Genomic DNA, 17779 nt, shown 5'->3' on the forward strand with positions numbered 1-17779 from the left:
CGTCGGCCTCGAGCTTGGCAGCGAGCAGCCCGAACTCCTCCGGCTCTCTCTTCACCAAAGTGAGCCGCGAGCTCGAGGCGCCCGCGGATGAGCTCCCCGCGGCAGAGGGGCCGAATGAGGCGTGGCGGCGGCGGGCGAGATCACGCTCGTGCTCGACCAGCTCGCGACCTTTGAACTCCGGCGGCGGCCGGCTCCCACGGTTGAGCCACCTCCGCGCCCCCCGCTTGCATGCAACGTCGGATTTGGCGCGGCGGTGGCGCTCCGCATTATCCCAGAGCTCCCGTAGCCATCCATGGCTTTTTCAGGCGCGGCGGCGGTGAGAAATTGGGCGGAGAAGGAGGGGAATCGCGGCGGAGCGGCAGCAGAGGTGGATAGGGTTTGACCAGTATCCGAGCAGTGAAACCGCATATATAGCGGTGGGGGAGAGTTTTTGTGGGCCACGGTAAAAAATTACAGGCCAGGCCATGGATACGATGTCTATTATGGCTAGAAAAATGGGTCAAATCCGTATACTCACCGGAATTATACGAATTCGGCCCTTTTACGGGGTCTGCTAGAGATGCTCTAAGCTCTTGACTGCATTTAGTTTGTTACCTATGCTTTCTTCTACCCGGTAGTTATTTAACTCCTGAAGACGAGTGAGTATGACAGCAGAGAATTCACCAAGTCCTCATTGGTTTTGAGGAAGAGACATATTAGAATATCCATACGATACATATCGCAAGCGATCAAGGATCCCGAAATATAACATTCTGCCGAAGAATGTCCCCTTCCCAAGAACCAATAGTGTTGCAGTAAAATAGCATCAAGTGATATAGTTCAGTAACCGCGCACATCCCCTCTGGGTGATATTTTTTGCAGCTTGAGATAGTGAAGGTGTTTCAATTTGCCACATTTGACAGTGTGTTCTACTATATGACACAGTCTTGAACAGAAGAGACGCAAAAACTTCGAGGTTTCAACAACTCTTTCAAGTACACAAACTACATTGTGAGTCTCATACATACTTTCATCAATGATAGTATGCAGATACTTATATTTCGATATTTTCCTGACAGTAGCTGTCAATATTGGCATACTTATATCAATGATAATAGTACGCTCTCAGCCGTCGCCGTGTGACGCACTCTGGGCGCTCCCTCCCGTTTTTTTTATTTATTTTTTTCGCACACGTTTTTGGCTTTTTCGATGGGGTTTCCCGGTTTTTTTATGTTTTTTGGTTTTCCACCTGTCTTCCTTACGTTTTTGACAAAAAAACGCGTGAAAAAACGTGTTTTTTTTCTTCCGCGAGAGGCATGGCCATGCCTCTAGAAAATAGATAAAAAATGTGTTTTCTTTTTTTTCTTTCATGAGAGTCACAGTTTTGCTATCACGAGAGATACGGCCGTGCCTCAAGAAAACAGAAAAAAAATATGTTTTATCTTTTTTCCCTTTCGTGGGAGACACGGTTTTGTTTCAGTAGGAGCCACGGTTTTGCTTCGGCGACAGCCACGACCGTGCCACTCGTAAATGAAAAAGAAAAACGTGTTTTCTCTTCTTCTTTTTTCCTTCCGTGAGAGGCACGATTTTGCTTCAGCGATAGGCACGGCCGTGTCTCTCGGAACCAAAAAAAACATGATTTTCTCTTTTTCTTTTCCTTTTGTGGGAGGCACGGTCTTGCTTCCGCGAGAGGCACACTCGAAAACGGCTTTCTGAAAGGGAAAAAATGTGCTCCCGGTTTGGTTTCTTCGTCCGGTTTTTTTGTATGGTTTTTTTCCTAAAGAAAATAGTTCACCAAAACCTTGAACATGGGGTTTAGTTTTGAAGATCTTGACACAAGGAATCCAACAATGTAAAAAGTTCGAGATTTGACCGCATGGTTTAAGAGATAAAATATTTTACATAAACGAATCTACAAAAAAAAACACACAAGTTATGACAAGTGGCGCACATGCAACGTGCAACTTGTCACAACCTGAAAGAGTGAAAGTGATCTTTGGAAGGAGTGCTCCTCAAATGGCGGCGAGCCTATATCTCGCATACAGCGAAGACATATGGCTGCCACCTGAAGCGAGCGCTAGATGGCCTAGCCCAGCGAACGGAGGCCACAGGCCTCAAAAGCGCTTGTTTTTTCATAGTTTCTTTTTCATTTTTTCTTATTTGATTTCTTTTTTACTTTTTGTTATGTAAATATTTGGCATATTTTCTAAAATAATGTTAATCAAGCATTTGAAAATGCCAAATGTGTATATATAGAATGTTTCTGATGTATACACAAATGTAAAATGCGTATGGAATAAAGTAAACATAAAAAATATAAGTTTTCAAAAAAAAATTCATGTACTTGAAAAATGTTCATTTATATGAAAAAATTGATGTATACAAAAAATATAGAATTCGTATGGGCAGTAGATAGCAAAACATTATATGCTTTTAAAAATGTTAATCATGTATTTCGAAAATGCTAAACATGTGTACGTAAAATGGTAAACATGTACATAAAAATGTATCAGATATATAAGAAAAATGTAGGATGTGTACGAAAAAAATAGACATAAGAACATATATTTGAAAAAATATTATTCATATATTTGAAAAACTTTAAACATCTGTTAAAAATGCTTTAGATGTATACCAAAAAAGCATAGTGTGTATACAAACAATAGACATTGAAACATTTTTTTTAAAAAAAAATTAACCATGTATTTAGACAGTAAACATTTAATAAAAAATGTCCATGGCGTATATGAAAAAATTTAGAAAGAAAACCAAAAAGGAAATAAAGAAAAACGAACAAAACCAATAAAAACCAAAAAGGAAACAAAGAAAATCAAAGAAAAATGAAACAAAGAATAAAACCACTGAAACAAGTTGCAAAAAATAGAAAACAATGAAAACTGAGAAAATGAAAACAAAGAAATAAACAAAGAAACTTGAAGAGAAAGAAAAGAAATATCAATGAAAACCAAGAAAGAAACCAAAGAAAAACAAAGGAAACAAAAAGTAAGTATGATGACAAAAAAGAAAAACCAAAGAAAACTGATGAAGGAATAAGAAAACCAAATAAATCAAACTCATCAGCGCACAGACTGACGAACAAACAACCAAGTAACACGCTATTCGGATGGCTCATGCGCGGGCGCGCTGCGGGGAAGCTTCAGCCAATTGGAGCTATCAGCTCGCTATAAGCGAGATATAGCTCCCGCAGCGACCAGTGGGCTACACGTTGGTTTCCCAGTTCCTCGATCAATCAGTGTTCTTCGCCTAAAGAAACATCACACTCGACTAATTGACAAGTCATGCAATGAGGCTAGATCAGGTTGCAGGGAGGTAGCCGGCACGCAGGACGCAGCCACACACACACACGGCAAAGCGTGGGGAAACTGAGATATTAATCAGTTTGCGAATAGGGCTCCTTTCTTTTGTTATTTTCATTCATTTCATCTTTGTTGTACATGTGCATTGGTTTACTAATTTTGGTATTGTCATCTCTTGTTTGCGTTCAAATTGTTTTGGGACGGTAGTTGCCTAGTTGCTCAAGCTGTCACATATCCAAGATTTTCAAGATAGTTGCTTTTTCAAAATAAATGTAGAGTCTTTTAGCATTTATATTTGATACACTTCTAACTATTGTACCGAACAACACATATTAAAGTTATATAATTCCCTCGAGAAAAAAGTTATATTTTTTTAAAACACAGTACAAATATAGATGCTCACGTACACGCAAATACACTTGGCAAATTTATGAATACAGTGCCAAGTCTTGAACTTGAATCATGGTGGACGGGAGATTGAGGAGGAAGCATGCCGAGGATAAATGGACCGTATAGATTTCAGCTTACGAAAAGAAAGATTTTGTTCATATTTCATTCTTCACAAGTAGATGGACGTTATACACAGTTACACACTAGATGGACCATACAAGTATGCACAGGTAAATTGTTCATAATGATTAATCTAATGGTTCTTCAAAATACTACGAAACACCAGAATTGTATTCACAATAGACACTAGCTACTACGTTTCATCTAAGCAAATAGAAAGAAAAAAGAAGAATAACCGTCTTATTGTTCTCAATGTTCATACCATTGGCTTAGGTTGTACGTAGCACAAAATCAAGCAAGTAGAAAATTACAAAAGTTCCCACTCACAATTGAACAAAACCGAGCACAAAAAGGCCCCCTTCACTAGGCCTAGACACTACCCAAACTATCAACTAGAAATAGTGATCCAACCCAAGAAGAGAACTCCACCGTCAACTGTCATCGAACATCAGACGCAAGTGTACAGCTGGCAACTTAACATCTCGCCAAAAGTTGGCGACTGAAAAACAAAATCAGGTTCAGAAGCAATACAAAACGAGAAACACATATGCAATCGTACGCCTGAAGCAGGTGCCAGCCCTGTTTCGGAACCATGCGCATCCCTTGAGACCTGCTTGAACCACTTTCCTCTCCACACGAGTAGATTTTTGGTTCACTGATTTCAATGCAACAATGACTGGTTTCAGAACCGTGAAAGTATCTGGCCGGTTTCAGATCAACGATACTATCCGCTACGCCGGTCTTGTGGCAGGTTCTTTCCCTATGTCTCTTATTCCTGCACATCGTCAACGGCATATACCGTTCCGGTTTTGAGTCTGTTCTTTCTTATTCTTGTGTAGATTGATGTCACCTTTCGCTATACTAAAAACGAAGAGATTCTACTACCGAAGTGCAAAATATGGAAAAATGAATTGGTGGAGTTTGTTGCTTGCTTTGAGGAAGATGGTTTGTTTATATAGAAAGTAAAAGCTGTATCTACGTACAAATGAAGTTTACGTTGGTGGCCCATTTATTTGTTGTAACTTTATTATCCAACGTTGAATGACTTGGAACACATTTGGTTGCCTCCACGGTGCTCATTGAGTGGCACACGCTAATTTGCTTGTTTTGAAAAGGAAAAGTGGGCATGTTTATAGGATTGTGGTTGTTTACTTCAAAATACTCTGGATATTATTATTTTTTGCAGGGTAAATACTCTTGATATGTTTAATTCTATTGGTAACACTTACATACACAGGGGATACACAAGGAGACCATGTGAATTTATATATTTTTTAAAAGGAGGATAACCCTCGGCCTCTGCATCAGGACGATGCATGCAGCCATATATTATTAATAGTGCAAAATCCAGCAGCTGAACGCCATTGACCCGGAAATAAAGCGAAAAACAAACCCTGGGGCCTTATATCTTGTGATAGTACCTCGCCCAGATAGCCACTAATCCCTATGATACAAGACACGTCACAAACAAAAAATATACTCCTAGGTTGCGCCTTCAAGAAGGGATCGCCGCACGTGCACCGATGATGGCGAGTCCACCACAAGATTGAACTACGGATTCTCATCCCCAAAGCCAAGCTTCAATCCACTATGTTCAGCAAGGACACGACACAGGCGCGCGACGACATAGTCTGATCAGAGACTCGTCGTTGAAGCCGTCTGTACCATCCGTCCTTATCTGTCTACTGACACCTCGATAGCCGAAAACCTCTTGAGGAGACAACGGAAGACAAAGACGTCCCATACCGCCTACCTCCCGCTACTGTCGCACCACCTTGGATCTGACAGGAACTGGCTAAACATGACACCTCCATCAGAGCCACCGTGCATCACCTGCCAGTAGTAGGCATGACTTGACGTCTCCATATAAGACGCCATGCGTAGCATCGGCCGGTAGCACATCCACCGGTGGCTTCAACTGCCGCTGACAGGCACCGCCCGACAACTCCGAAAGAGGCACATGTGTAACCCGACGAGCCGCATTGAACCCGGTCTGTTGATGGAAGGGACGTCCCATGCCGCCACCAGCCTCAGAAGGCCCCACCTTGAGATCCAGACTCTGAATCGCCCACACAATCCCGAAGTCCGCCGCCGTTGATGAAAAGGGTCCGCCACCCCGATTACGGGCTCTACAGGGAGCACCCACCATCGCGCCAGCGGTTGTCGTTGCCCATACAACAACAACCGCCGCCGCGGTCCCGCATCAAGCGCCGTCGATGCCGGAGGAAGCTTCGACCTCCACTCGCATCCTGCGACGTCCCCGGGTGCAGGATCCCAAGATCCGCCCCCACAAGAACCTACCATCTGGCCCGTCATCCCCGGCGGAGGGGACACCGCCACCGCCATGTTTGGATTCGGGCCGGAGTCGCCACCGCCTCTGCCAAGACCGGATCCAGGCCGGCCGCCACTGCCGCCACCACCGGCCACGCACAAACACCTCCAGCAGGAGCCACTGCGCCGTCATGGATCTCGGAACAGGCCGCACCTCCACGGATCTAACGCCCTCGCCGCCTTACAGCCCGAGAAGGAGGAGCGGCCTCCGCCGCTGCCGTCAAACGCACAAAAGAGAAACCGAATGCGGGTCTATCTAGAGGATCTAGAATCACAAGGTTTGGATTAGATCCGAACTCCAAAAGGCACCTGAGAACCAAAGTATTTTTCTCCTGAACAAAAAATGCCTTTCAACAATTACAGAAGTTCAAGGGGTCCCCACTCACAATTACACAGAACTAGCAAAAAAGGCCCTTCAACTAGATCTAGATATTACCCCAACTGGAGTATCAGCTATAAACACTATTGATCCAACCAAAGAAGAGAACTCTACCGTTAGCAGTTGCCTGACATCAGCCGCAAGCCTACTTCAAAATGAGAAACACACATGCAATCCAAAATGAGAACATCAGCCGCAACTGAGCATCTCCCCAGAGGTTCACGCGACGAGAAACAGAAGAAAGTAGTCCAAAATGAGAAACACACATGCAATCCTACGCTGAAGTAAGTGCCATCCCTGTGCGGAACCATACACCTCCCTTAATAACACATGCTCGAATGGTTGTGTTCCCCACGGCAATAGATTATTCTGTCACTAATTTCTATGCAACAACATGCTTGAGAACCACGAAAGTATCTGGCTGGTTTCAGAACTGAGAGTATATACTTCCCCATGTCTCTTATTCCTGCGCATTGTCTACAGCATACACCGTTTTGGTTTTCAGACTATTCTTTCATATGCTTGTGTGGATTTCCGTCACCAATCACTATACCAAAATACTGAAAATGAGGAGTTTGTACTGCCGGGGTGTCAAATATGGATAAATGAGATGGTGGGTTTTGTTGTTTGCTTTGAGAAAGATGGGTTGTCGATATAGAAAGGGAAAGCACTATCTATTTGGTTGCACGAGGGCTCATTGAGCGGCACACCCTAGTTTGCCTGTTTTGATTAGGAAAAATAGGCATGTTTATAGGGTTGTAGAAGTTGTCTATTGGTAACACTTGGTAACCATTCAATGTTGTAATTGTGAGCTTGGGCTCACATGAATACTGCTAAAATATCCCGTGCTTCCTAAATACTCGACTGAATGTTGGTCCATGGCCTTACGCGCAATTGTTACAAGTTTGAAGTTCCAAGTGTGTTTGATAATCCAAGAAGCATGCACTAACTTACATTACCCTCACTGGAGAAGAGTCATTTGTAGGCCAAGAAGCACATGTCTCCTCCATAAAGAGGAACCAAACACGGGTCCATCTAGAGAATCCAGAATCACATGGTTTGGATCAGATTCCAACTCCAAAAGGCGCCTGCGAACCAAAGTATTTTTCTTCTAAATGAACAATGGCTTTCAACAATTACAGAAGTTCAAGGAGTACCCACTCACAATTAAACAAAACTAGCCAAAAAAATGGTGCTTCAACTAGATCTAGACACTACCGCAACTGGAGTATTAGCTAGAAACATCATGGATCCAACCAAAGAGAACTACACAGTTAGCAGTTGTCAAACATCAGCCGCAAGCCAACTTCCAGCAACTTAGCATCTTCCAGAAGTCCATGAGATGAGAAAGAAAAGCACTTTCGAAAGCAGTCCAAAATGAGAAAATGAGCAGGTGCCAGCCGTGTGCAAAACCATACACCCCCCTTAACAGCTTCTCAAACGGCCTGTTTGAGAACCACGAACGTATCTGGCATGTTTCAGAACAGGCAAAGTATCCACTACCCTGGTATACAGACCTCGTGGTTGGTTTCCCCATGTCTCTTTCTCTTACTCCTGCGCATCGTCAATGGGCATATATACCGTTTCGAATTTCAATCTATTCTTTCTTATGCTTTTGTGGATCGCCATCACCATTCACTATAACAAAATACTAGAAATGAAGAGTTTGTACTGCCGAAATGTAAAATATGGATAAATGAGGTGGAGTTTGTTGTTTGCTTTGACCAAGATCGGTTGTCTATATAGTAAACGAAAGCACTATCTATGCAGTACAAATGAAGGTTGGTGGTCCATTTATGTGCCACAACTTTATTGTCCGTGTTGAATGACTTAGGACACATTTGGTTGCACGGGTGAATTTATATGACCGGCAAGGATAGCTGAGAATCCAATGTCGTAATGGTGAGCTCGATCGTGCTCACATGAACACTGCTAAAATGTACATATGTCCGGTGCTTCCTAAATACTCGAGTGAATGTTGGTCTCTGGCCTTATGCACAATCGTTGTCATTTTGAAGTTCCAAGGGTGTTTGATGGCCCAAGGAGGATGCATCATTTGTAGGGCAAGAAACGCATGTCTCCTCCACAGAAAGAAACCGAACGCGGGTCTATCTGTCAGCAGAATCCAGAATCGCAAGGTTTGGATCAGATCCCAACTCCAAAAGGCACCTGGGAACCAAAGTATATTTTTGCTGAACAAGATTGCACGCCAAAGTATCAAACCAAAGACCTGAGCCAAAGCTATGCTTTGCTTTCTCCCTTGAAGGTCGCCAAAGTTTCCAAGCCTGTGCATTCAGGTTATAAGAATCACAACCTCAATGGCAAGCTGCATACCGAAAACCTCAAACCAACATCAAAAATGGCAATGGGAGGAGGATCGCATTTGCAGGGACACCGGGCGCCGAGGCTGTTCGGCAGGGAAAGGCCGGTCCATGCCGCCCTGGGTGGACGCGAAGGTGGCTAGCAAACTACTTACATTCTTGCAGAGATACGAGCCTAAGTTTTCTGATTTCTGAACTGATCATGTGTGTGTTGCGTTGCAGCGGCGGACATCATCCTGTGGAGGAGGCCGAAGGTGTCGGCGTCGATCCTCGGCGCGGCGACGGCGGCGTGGGGTCTGTTCGAGGTGGCGGAGTACCACTTCCTGACGCTGGCGTGCTACGCCGCCATGATTACCATGCTCACCTTCTTCATCTGGACCAACGCCTCCGCTTTCCTGAACCTGTACTGCACCAAACCCCATTTCTTCAGTCCCACGGTTTTGTTTCAGAATTAGCTTCAGGGCTGAATTGTGAACTGCACACAGGCCGGTTCCAAGGATCCCTGAGACAATCCTGTCGGAGAGGACGGCGAAGCAGGTGATCCTGGCCCTGCACAGGCGGCTCACCTGGTTCGTGCACCGGCTGTACGCCATCGCCTGCGGGGAGGACATCAAGAAGTTCATCATGGTAACCAACCCACCTCACAACAATCCTGATCTGATCTATGCCACAACTCTGAAGCCTGATAAACTCATACACACGCTACTGCAGACGGTGGTGTCTCTGTACATCGCGTCGGTCGTCGCGACCTGCTTCAGCTCCCTCACCCTGCTCTACCTCGGTAAGCAACTGCCAACACCTTCAGTAGCAGAAACTCCCCATTCTTCAGAATCCAATGTACTGAGCTAGCAACGATGATACCATCTTTGTTTTGGCAGTTGTGTTCTTCACGATGACGGTGCCGGCGCTGTACGAGCGGTACGAGCACGAGGTGGAGCACCTGGTGGCCACGGGGGCGCGCGACGTCCGTACCCACTTGGCCAAGGTGGACTCCGGCGTGCTCCGGAAGATCCCCAGAGGCAAAGGCGCCACCACCGCCGCACACGGGACGACGGCCAACAACGTGCACGGGTGGCATCGCTCGCACGTCAACTAAACCTACCCAGCCAACAACATGCTACTACTAACCAACCTTTACAGAGATCGAGCGAGCTGCGGACAGATGTAAATATAAGTTCAGAATAAGACCTGAACGAACCCAGCTAACTACATGCTCATCAATCAGCACACTGTGCAGAGAGGGAGCTGCAGACAGATGTAAATTTATAAGGTTCAGAACAAGACCTGAACGAACCAACATATGTTCATCAATCTGTACAGTACATTACAGAGAGCGAGCCTGCAGAGAGATGTGGATTTAGGTTCAGAATAAGACCTGAATGTAAAGTGTTTCACTCCTACATGATCATGCGTGCATGCATGCATCCAATCCGCCCGTGCGACCAGTGGTGTGGCGATCCTGTAAATCTCTCTACCAACGCATGCGTGCGCTTTACGGTGGTGCGATATCTTCTTTCCATCCTCCCCTGCTTCCTCCTTTCCGCTTTCCCGTGTACGCGTACCAGTGTATGTATCTGTTACGTGATGGGTCGACCGCCATGGAAAGGAAGGAAGAACACAAGGGCTCCACCATTGATGCATGGTGGATGGAGGAGGGCAGACAGCGACACGCACGCACCTGGCAAAGCCATCGGCATCGGACGGGTAGAGATTATATTCCCTGGAGCTGAGGCAATCAACAGTCGCCCGCGCCGTGTCTCCGCCCGGATCGAAGACGATCCGCTCCGATCTCCCGAGGATCGGATCGGACGCCCCCTCGCGGCTAAATTTCGTGTTTTGACCCTTTTCTAATATCTTTTCGAGATCTGATTCTAGTCTGACTAGTAATCATGCACGTCTCGATCGTAAAACATGTGAATTCACATAATATAAAAAAATAAACGTTTTTAAAATTATAAATCAAATGGATACATAATGTTTGATATCGCTCAAATTGTATTTTCAAAAGCGAGACACAATAGTGGTTATGTTGCTGCATAGAGTAATAAAAATATTCTCATTTAAATAAAATCAGCAATTATTTATTAATGCAATAATATAGGCATGTAGTATAGTCTTCTCTTCGAGTGTAGCCAGGGAAAAAAGTATAAACTGCCTTACAGTGCAATTATATTGTTCAAGATGCTTAATTCTCGAATCTTATTTTATTCTACTAATCTGCATAGCAAAATATATATTTGTACTAATTTGGATCAAATTATATATATTTTTTGGTTGTGTGGACTGCCAAAATTATATAGCTACCTACTATGGATAATAGGAAATAGAAGATGATATGTGTACAACGACTTCTATATAAAATAAAGATGATTTACAAGAACTAATTGAAATGTAAAGGGGCTAAAAGAAATCCAATGATTATCATGATAGAAAAAATTTATCCGGTTTTGTATGTGTTTATGCGTTGGCAACCATACTAACTTACAATGATGTAAGATGTTTTGTACGTATAGAAACTGAAATGAGTTATGAAGAAAAATAAAGATGGAAGGAAAAGTATTCTAAAGTATTTGTCAAGCTTAACCTTATCAAGCTTTCAGGTCAGCTTCTAAATTACAAAAAAATGATGAATCCTCAAATAAGAAAGAGCCAACAATTTGGAACATGCTACAAAACTGGTGAATATAGAAAGCATTCATCCTCTTTTTCCTTGTCGTAAGGAGTAGCTTCAGCATACATTTGTAACAGTGTAATATCTGATCCGGAAAAAGTTTTTCATTATTATTATTGAAGGAAAGAGGCGTGCAGACAAAGAAAGAGAGGCGGTGCAAATAAGGCCTTAAACAGCATGTCTTCGAGTTTGATGACTACAGATATGTTGGATCATTCGAAACTGCACAAGTATATAAGAATAAATATATGTGCCAAAATAGCGAAAAATATTTGGTTTCTCTGTCATGAAACAAAATAAATCCAACTAAGTACAGTTTATATGATTTCTCTGTACCAATATACGGTAGCTGTATTAGGACAGATCCTTTGAAGGATCTATTTATTGGAACTCAGCCGGATTAGTTTCTTCATTGGATCCTTCTGTATGGTAAAATTCTCTTTATTGAAACGCAGTAGAGATTGCATACCTTTACAGAACAGCGAGAGATATTCTCTAACAACAGTTACGGAGTCATGTGACCCGTTTTAGATGTATAGAATCATGTAACTGAAATAGTAGTACATCTTCAATATCTTGCCTCCTACTGAATCTTACATAATTTACTGGATTGCTATGCAATTATGTTAAAGTGACGTGTGTAAAGTTTTCTCTAAGAATGAATCATATATTCTGATTTCCAACCTATCCCTGGAGATAGTGCATAGGCAGGTGCAACCCACCTTAATTTCAGATAAAGCAACGTCATATGTAAAACACACACTGATCAAATAGCACAAATAAGGCAATTCTAATCAAGGGGATGGCGTTATCTCTTGATACGGTCCAGTTTAATGCATATGGTGGTACGAAGTAAAGCACAACGAAGCCGACATGAACATGAGAAGTAATCATGGAAAATAGACTCTGCATCTTGACTTCTTCAGTATCCCTCTTGATCCTACTTTGTAAGACAAGATTGCTGCATTTTTATGTACGTGCCATATATAATTACACATTTTCAGTACAGCAATCGGCAACCTAAGATAATCCCAAATCTATAATTCTAGATTGCTTGAAGCCACACGATTCTTATTCAATATGTAATGCACATGCACCCACTGAACAGACACTTTGTCGGCGTGGGTGCTGTGAACGGAGCTGAAGTCAACGCGGATGCCGATGGTTGCCGGAGAGCATGCCCTGGACTTGGATGGAGTCGTCGCAGTAGCGGCAGAAGAGCGCCTGGCCTCCAGCCAGAAGACGATGGCGGCGATAGCACGTGTGTTCCCGGAGGAAGACGAAGCTCCTCGCGCTTCCCCCATCGTGGCTAGCGTGCATGATGGCGGCAGGCGGCTCGCGATTAGCTTTCTAATAGGATGGATGCGTCCGATATAAGTTTTTTAATAGGATGGATTTTTCTGAAATTAGTTTCCTAATAGGATGGATGCACTCTGATTTAGTTTCCTAGAATATGATGCACCCGTGATTATTAGTTTCTTAATTGCTCAGGCGTGGAGTTTCATATTTTCCTCCACGGTGGAGTACGGTCAGTCAATGTAAATTGCTAAGTGCACACAGAAAATGGTTTAGGTTAAGGCTAATCGTTAGATTGATTTTAGTGGGCCTAATCGTGCGGTGGTATTGGATCTGTGTATGCTTTGTGAGGTGTACTTAAATAAATTTTTGTTTGATTGTTTAATAGTAGTATAGATAAGACAAGATTGCTGCATTCTTATGTACGTGCCATATATAATTACACATTTTCAGTACAGCAAGTGGCAACCTCAGATAATCCCAAATCTATAATTCTAGATTGCTTGAAGTCCCACGATTCTTATTTAATATGTAATGCACATGCACCCACTGAACAGACACTTTGTCGGCGTGGGTGCTGCGAACGGAGCTGAAGTCAACGCGGATGCCGATGGTTGCCGGAGAGCATGCCCTGGACGTGGATGGAGTCGTCGCAGTAGCGGCAGAAGAGCGCCTGGCCTCCAGGCAGAAGACGATGGCGGCGATAGCACGTGTGTTCCCGGAGGAAGACGAAGCTCCTCGCGCTTCCCCCATCGTGGCTAGCGTGTATGATGGCGGCAGGCGGCTCGCGATTAGCTTTCTAATAGGATGGATGCGTCCGATATAAGTTTTTTAATAGGATGGATTTGTCTGAGATTAGTTTCCTAATAGGATGGATGCACTCTGATTTAGTTTCCTAGAATAGGATGCACCCGTGATTATTAGTTTCCTAATTGCTCAGGCGTGGAGTTTCATATTTTCCTCCACGGTGGAGTACGGTCAGTCAATGTAAATTGCTAAGTGCACACAGAAAATAGTTTAGGTTAAGGCTAATCGTTAGATTGATTTTAGTGGGCCTAATCGTGCGGTGCTATTGGATCTGTGTACGCTTTGTGGGGTGTGCTTAAAGAAATTTTTGTTTGATTGTTTAATAGTAGTATAGATAAGACAAGATTGCTGCATTCTTATGTATGTGCCATATATAATTACACATTTTCAGTACAGCAAGCGGCAACCTAAGATAATCCCAAATCTATAATTCTAGATTGCTTGAAGCCCCACGATTCTTATTTAATATGTAATGCACATGCACCCACTGAATAGACACTTTGTCGGCGTGGGTGCTGCGAACAGAGCTGAAGTCAACGTGGATGCCGATGATTGCCGGAGAGCATGCCCTGGACATGGATGGAGTCATCGCAGTAGCGGCAGAAGAGCGCCTGGCCTCCAGGCAGAAGACGATGGCGGCGATAGCACGTGTGTTCCCGGAGGAAGACGAAGCTCCTCGCGCTTCCCCCATCATGGCTAGCGTGCATGATGGCGGCAGGCGGCTCGCGATTAGCTTTCTAATAGGATGGATGCGTCCGATATTAGTTTTTTAATAGGATGGATTTGTTTGAGATTAGTTTTCTAATAGGATGGATGCACTCTGGTTTAGTTTCCTAGAATAGGATGCACCCGTGATTATTAGTTTCCTAATTGCTCAGGCGTGGAGTTTCATATTTTCCTCCACGGTGGAGTAAGGTCAGCCAATGTAAATTGCTAAGTGCACACAGAAAATGGTTTAGGTTAAGGCTATTCGTTACATTGATTTTAGTGGGCCTAATCGTGCGGTGGTATTGGATCTGTGTATGCTTTGTGGGATGTGCTTAAAGAAATTTTTGTTTGATTGTTTAATAGTAGTATAGATAAGACAAGATTGTTGCATTCTTATGTACGTGCCATATATAATTACACATTTTCAGTACAGCAAGCGGCAACCTAAGATAATCCCAAATCTATAATTCTAGATTGCTTGAAGCCCCGCGATTCTTATTTAATATGTAATGCACATGCACCCACTGAACAGACACTTTGTCGACATGGGTGCTGCGAACGGAGCTGAAGTCAACGCGGATGCCGATGGTTGCCGGAGAGCATGCCCTGGACGTGGATGGAGTCGTCGCAGTAGCGGCAGAAGAGCGCCTGGCCTCCAGGCAGAAGACGATGGCGGCGATAGCACGTGTGTTCCTGGAGGAAGACGAAGCTCCTCGCGCTTCCCCCATCGTGGCTAGCGTGCATGATGGCGGCAGGCGGCTCGCGATTAGCTTTCTAATAGGATGGATGCGTCCGATATAAGTTTTTCAATAGGATGGATTTGTCTGAGATTAGTTTCCTAATAGGATGGATGCCTTTGATTTAGTTCCTAGAATAGGATGTACCCGTGATTATTAGTTTCCTAATTGCTCAGGCGTGGAGTTTCATATTTTCCTCCAGGGTGGATTACGGTCAGTCAATGTAAATTGCTAAGTGCACACAGAAAATGGTTTAGGTTAAGGCTATTCGTTAGATTGATTTTAGTGGGCCTAATCATGTAATGGTATTGGATCTATGTACGCTTTGTGGGGTGTGCTTAAAGAAATTCTTGTTTGATTGTTTAATAATAGTATAGATAAAATTTCGAGATATGACCTTTTTGCTACCGCCAAGGTCCATGGCGGTAGGGTTTAACAGCCTACCGCCAAGGTCCCTGGCGGTAGGGTTACATGCCCTACCACAAAATCTTTTAAGTGTTAAACACAATGCGTGCTTGTGCCTACCGCCAAGCACCTTGACAGTAGGATTATACAGACTACTGCTAGTATGTTTGGCGGTAGGGATGTTTCCTAAAGCCAAGGTCCATGGCAGTAGGTTGTTACACCCTACCGCCATGGACCCTGACGGTAACAAAAGGGTCAGATCTTGAAAAACTAAGATCATTTTACCACCCCCACCCACTTCCTCCCGGTCACTGTCCATCCAATACCTATCTTAATTAACCTTCTGCGTCATGCGTCGACAGATATCGTAGTAAAAGAAACGGAGATGGCAACACTGACAAGCGACACATCGATCGATCCATCGCTCGGCCGTGCATGCGCCGGCGATCGCGCAGGCAGACTCGAGAGGCTCAGCATGCAGACATGGGGACATGGAGTGGGTAGCAGCAGTGCGGCAGTACGTTTACACTGTGCTGACCCACGACGGGTCTGGGGCTCGAGTGGAGAGCTGTTCGTCAGCTCCGCTTTGCCGTGGCTTGTCTCGTCGACCCTTTTGCGCGCGCGCACAGTTACAGTTCAAGGGTTTCCACGGCCCAAATAATTGCGCGTTCCGTGGAACGTTTCCAAGTCGATGAAAACGAAAGCGGGGTTAATTACTTGGTGCTTATCAGGTCTCGGTAGATATTTTTCTTTTCTTTGGATTTTTGCGCATATGGAATCAGCCTGTCTGCTTCAGTGTGTTGGTCTATTGGGCCGCTAACCAACCCCGGCCATCGCGTGCGTGTTAGGTTAGGCCGCCGGAGGCCCGGCCCGGACAGTCGGTCAACGTGCGCACGGAGACGGCGACAGGCGGGCGCACGCAGTTGGTTACTGGCGGGGTCGCCGTCGACGGCCGGCCGGCGAGGAGCCGAAGTCCGACCTCGCGTTCGCGTGCGTAGGTGCGTGCCACCGGGCTGAGCGAGACTGGAGGAGGACAAAGGCTGACCGAACAACGAGGGTTTGTTGGTGGGAGAACGTGCGCTACGGTCTGAACGAAAGCGAGGTGCCGCACTCGAACGCGGTTCGGCGGAGACACGCTGTCGGTAAGCAAGCAGGGACTGCGTGGGACGAGGAGGCTGCTGGACGTCGCTGTGCGCCGGGGAGGAGCGGTGGCGTGCCGGCGGCAGCGAGACCGGCCACATGGCGCTGCGCCCGGCCGGACGGGCGGGGGACATGCGCGCGCCCGTTGGGCCTTTCGGGGGGCCAAAAGAACAACGGGGGAGGAGATTTCGGATGGGGCGGCTGTGCGGCCGAGGCGCCGTCCGCCCCGTTCATGCGGGAGCAGAGAATCCATCTCATTTCCACCGTGACGCCTGGCCTGGGGGCTGGGGCTGGTGCACTGGTGGTACGTGCTGGGGGGCGCACGTGGCGGACCGGGCCGTCCTCGCCGTCGTGGCCGCGGCAGAGGGTCGGGCACGGGCACGGCCAGGCCCACGTGCAACTGTGCCACCCCCACTCCCATTGGGTCTGGGCATCCGGCCAGCTCGGACTGCGTACCGGCCTACCGCCATGCCAGGGCCCGTGCTCCCTCCGCCGGCGCCACTTGCGCCGGGCCGGTGCCACCCGCCACCCCCATCCGCGCGGATCCCGAGGCAGGCTGACTCAGCCTCTCCTTCCCGGCGGCCCCAGACCGGATCGGATCCAACGCCCACGCCCCTATCCGACTAGGATCGCCGGACCTAGTGAAGAACCCACCATGATCTACTATCTAATATGACAGCGTGCACAGTGCATGGTATGGACTGCAAATTGATGCTAAAGCCGTTCTTCTTGGCTCCAAAGCGTACGTACGAGCCATGCCACCAAATTATTGGTATGATCCCAACACACACACACACACACACACACACACACACACAATAAGATAAGAAAAGTAGGGCAAGTTGGGGGGAAGATTAGTTAGTGGGTAAAGAATGAGCTTTGCCTGGCGCCCAGAAGAGAACCCTTTGAATACAACGCAAACACAGCCGTAAAGCGGCGTTGCTGCCCTGTTGCCGGTACTGTATTACCATCATTCTGTTGCGCCAAACCCTTTGTTTACACCGCACACTTTGCTTGCCCTTCTCCCACTGATTGCCGTGCACTTGTGCATGCCCAGGAGGGGTGTTTCAGTTCCAGCGTTCTCGACTCCAACACCACGACACTCCAACAACCACTTTGCAGACAAGCAGGAAAGTGGTTCTTCATGGATTGGCGGACGATCATCACGACGGATTATG

General features: G+C 45.7%; 1 protein-coding gene across 1 annotated transcript; it reads left to right on the top strand.

The window, feature by feature from the left end:
• Positions 1 to 8833: 8833 nt before the first annotated feature.
• LOC119271071 (reticulon-like protein B9) lies at positions 8834 to 10148 on the top strand. The gene is made up of 5 exons (XM_037553033.1): positions 8834 to 8972; positions 9060 to 9240; positions 9323 to 9464; positions 9549 to 9618; positions 9716 to 10148. The coding sequence occupies exons 1-5, from the start codon at positions 8876 to 8878 to the stop codon at positions 9931 to 9933; spliced, it is 708 nt and encodes a 235-aa protein (XP_037408930.1). The 5' UTR covers positions 8834 to 8875; the 3' UTR covers positions 9934 to 10148.
• Positions 10149 to 17779: the final 7631 nt, after the last annotated feature.

Source organism: Triticum dicoccoides, chromosome 3A (assembly GCF_002162155.2).
Source record: "Triticum dicoccoides isolate Atlit2015 ecotype Zavitan chromosome 3A, WEW_v2.0, whole genome shotgun sequence".
Taxonomy (NCBI): domain Eukaryota; kingdom Viridiplantae; phylum Streptophyta; class Magnoliopsida; order Poales; family Poaceae; genus Triticum; species Triticum dicoccoides.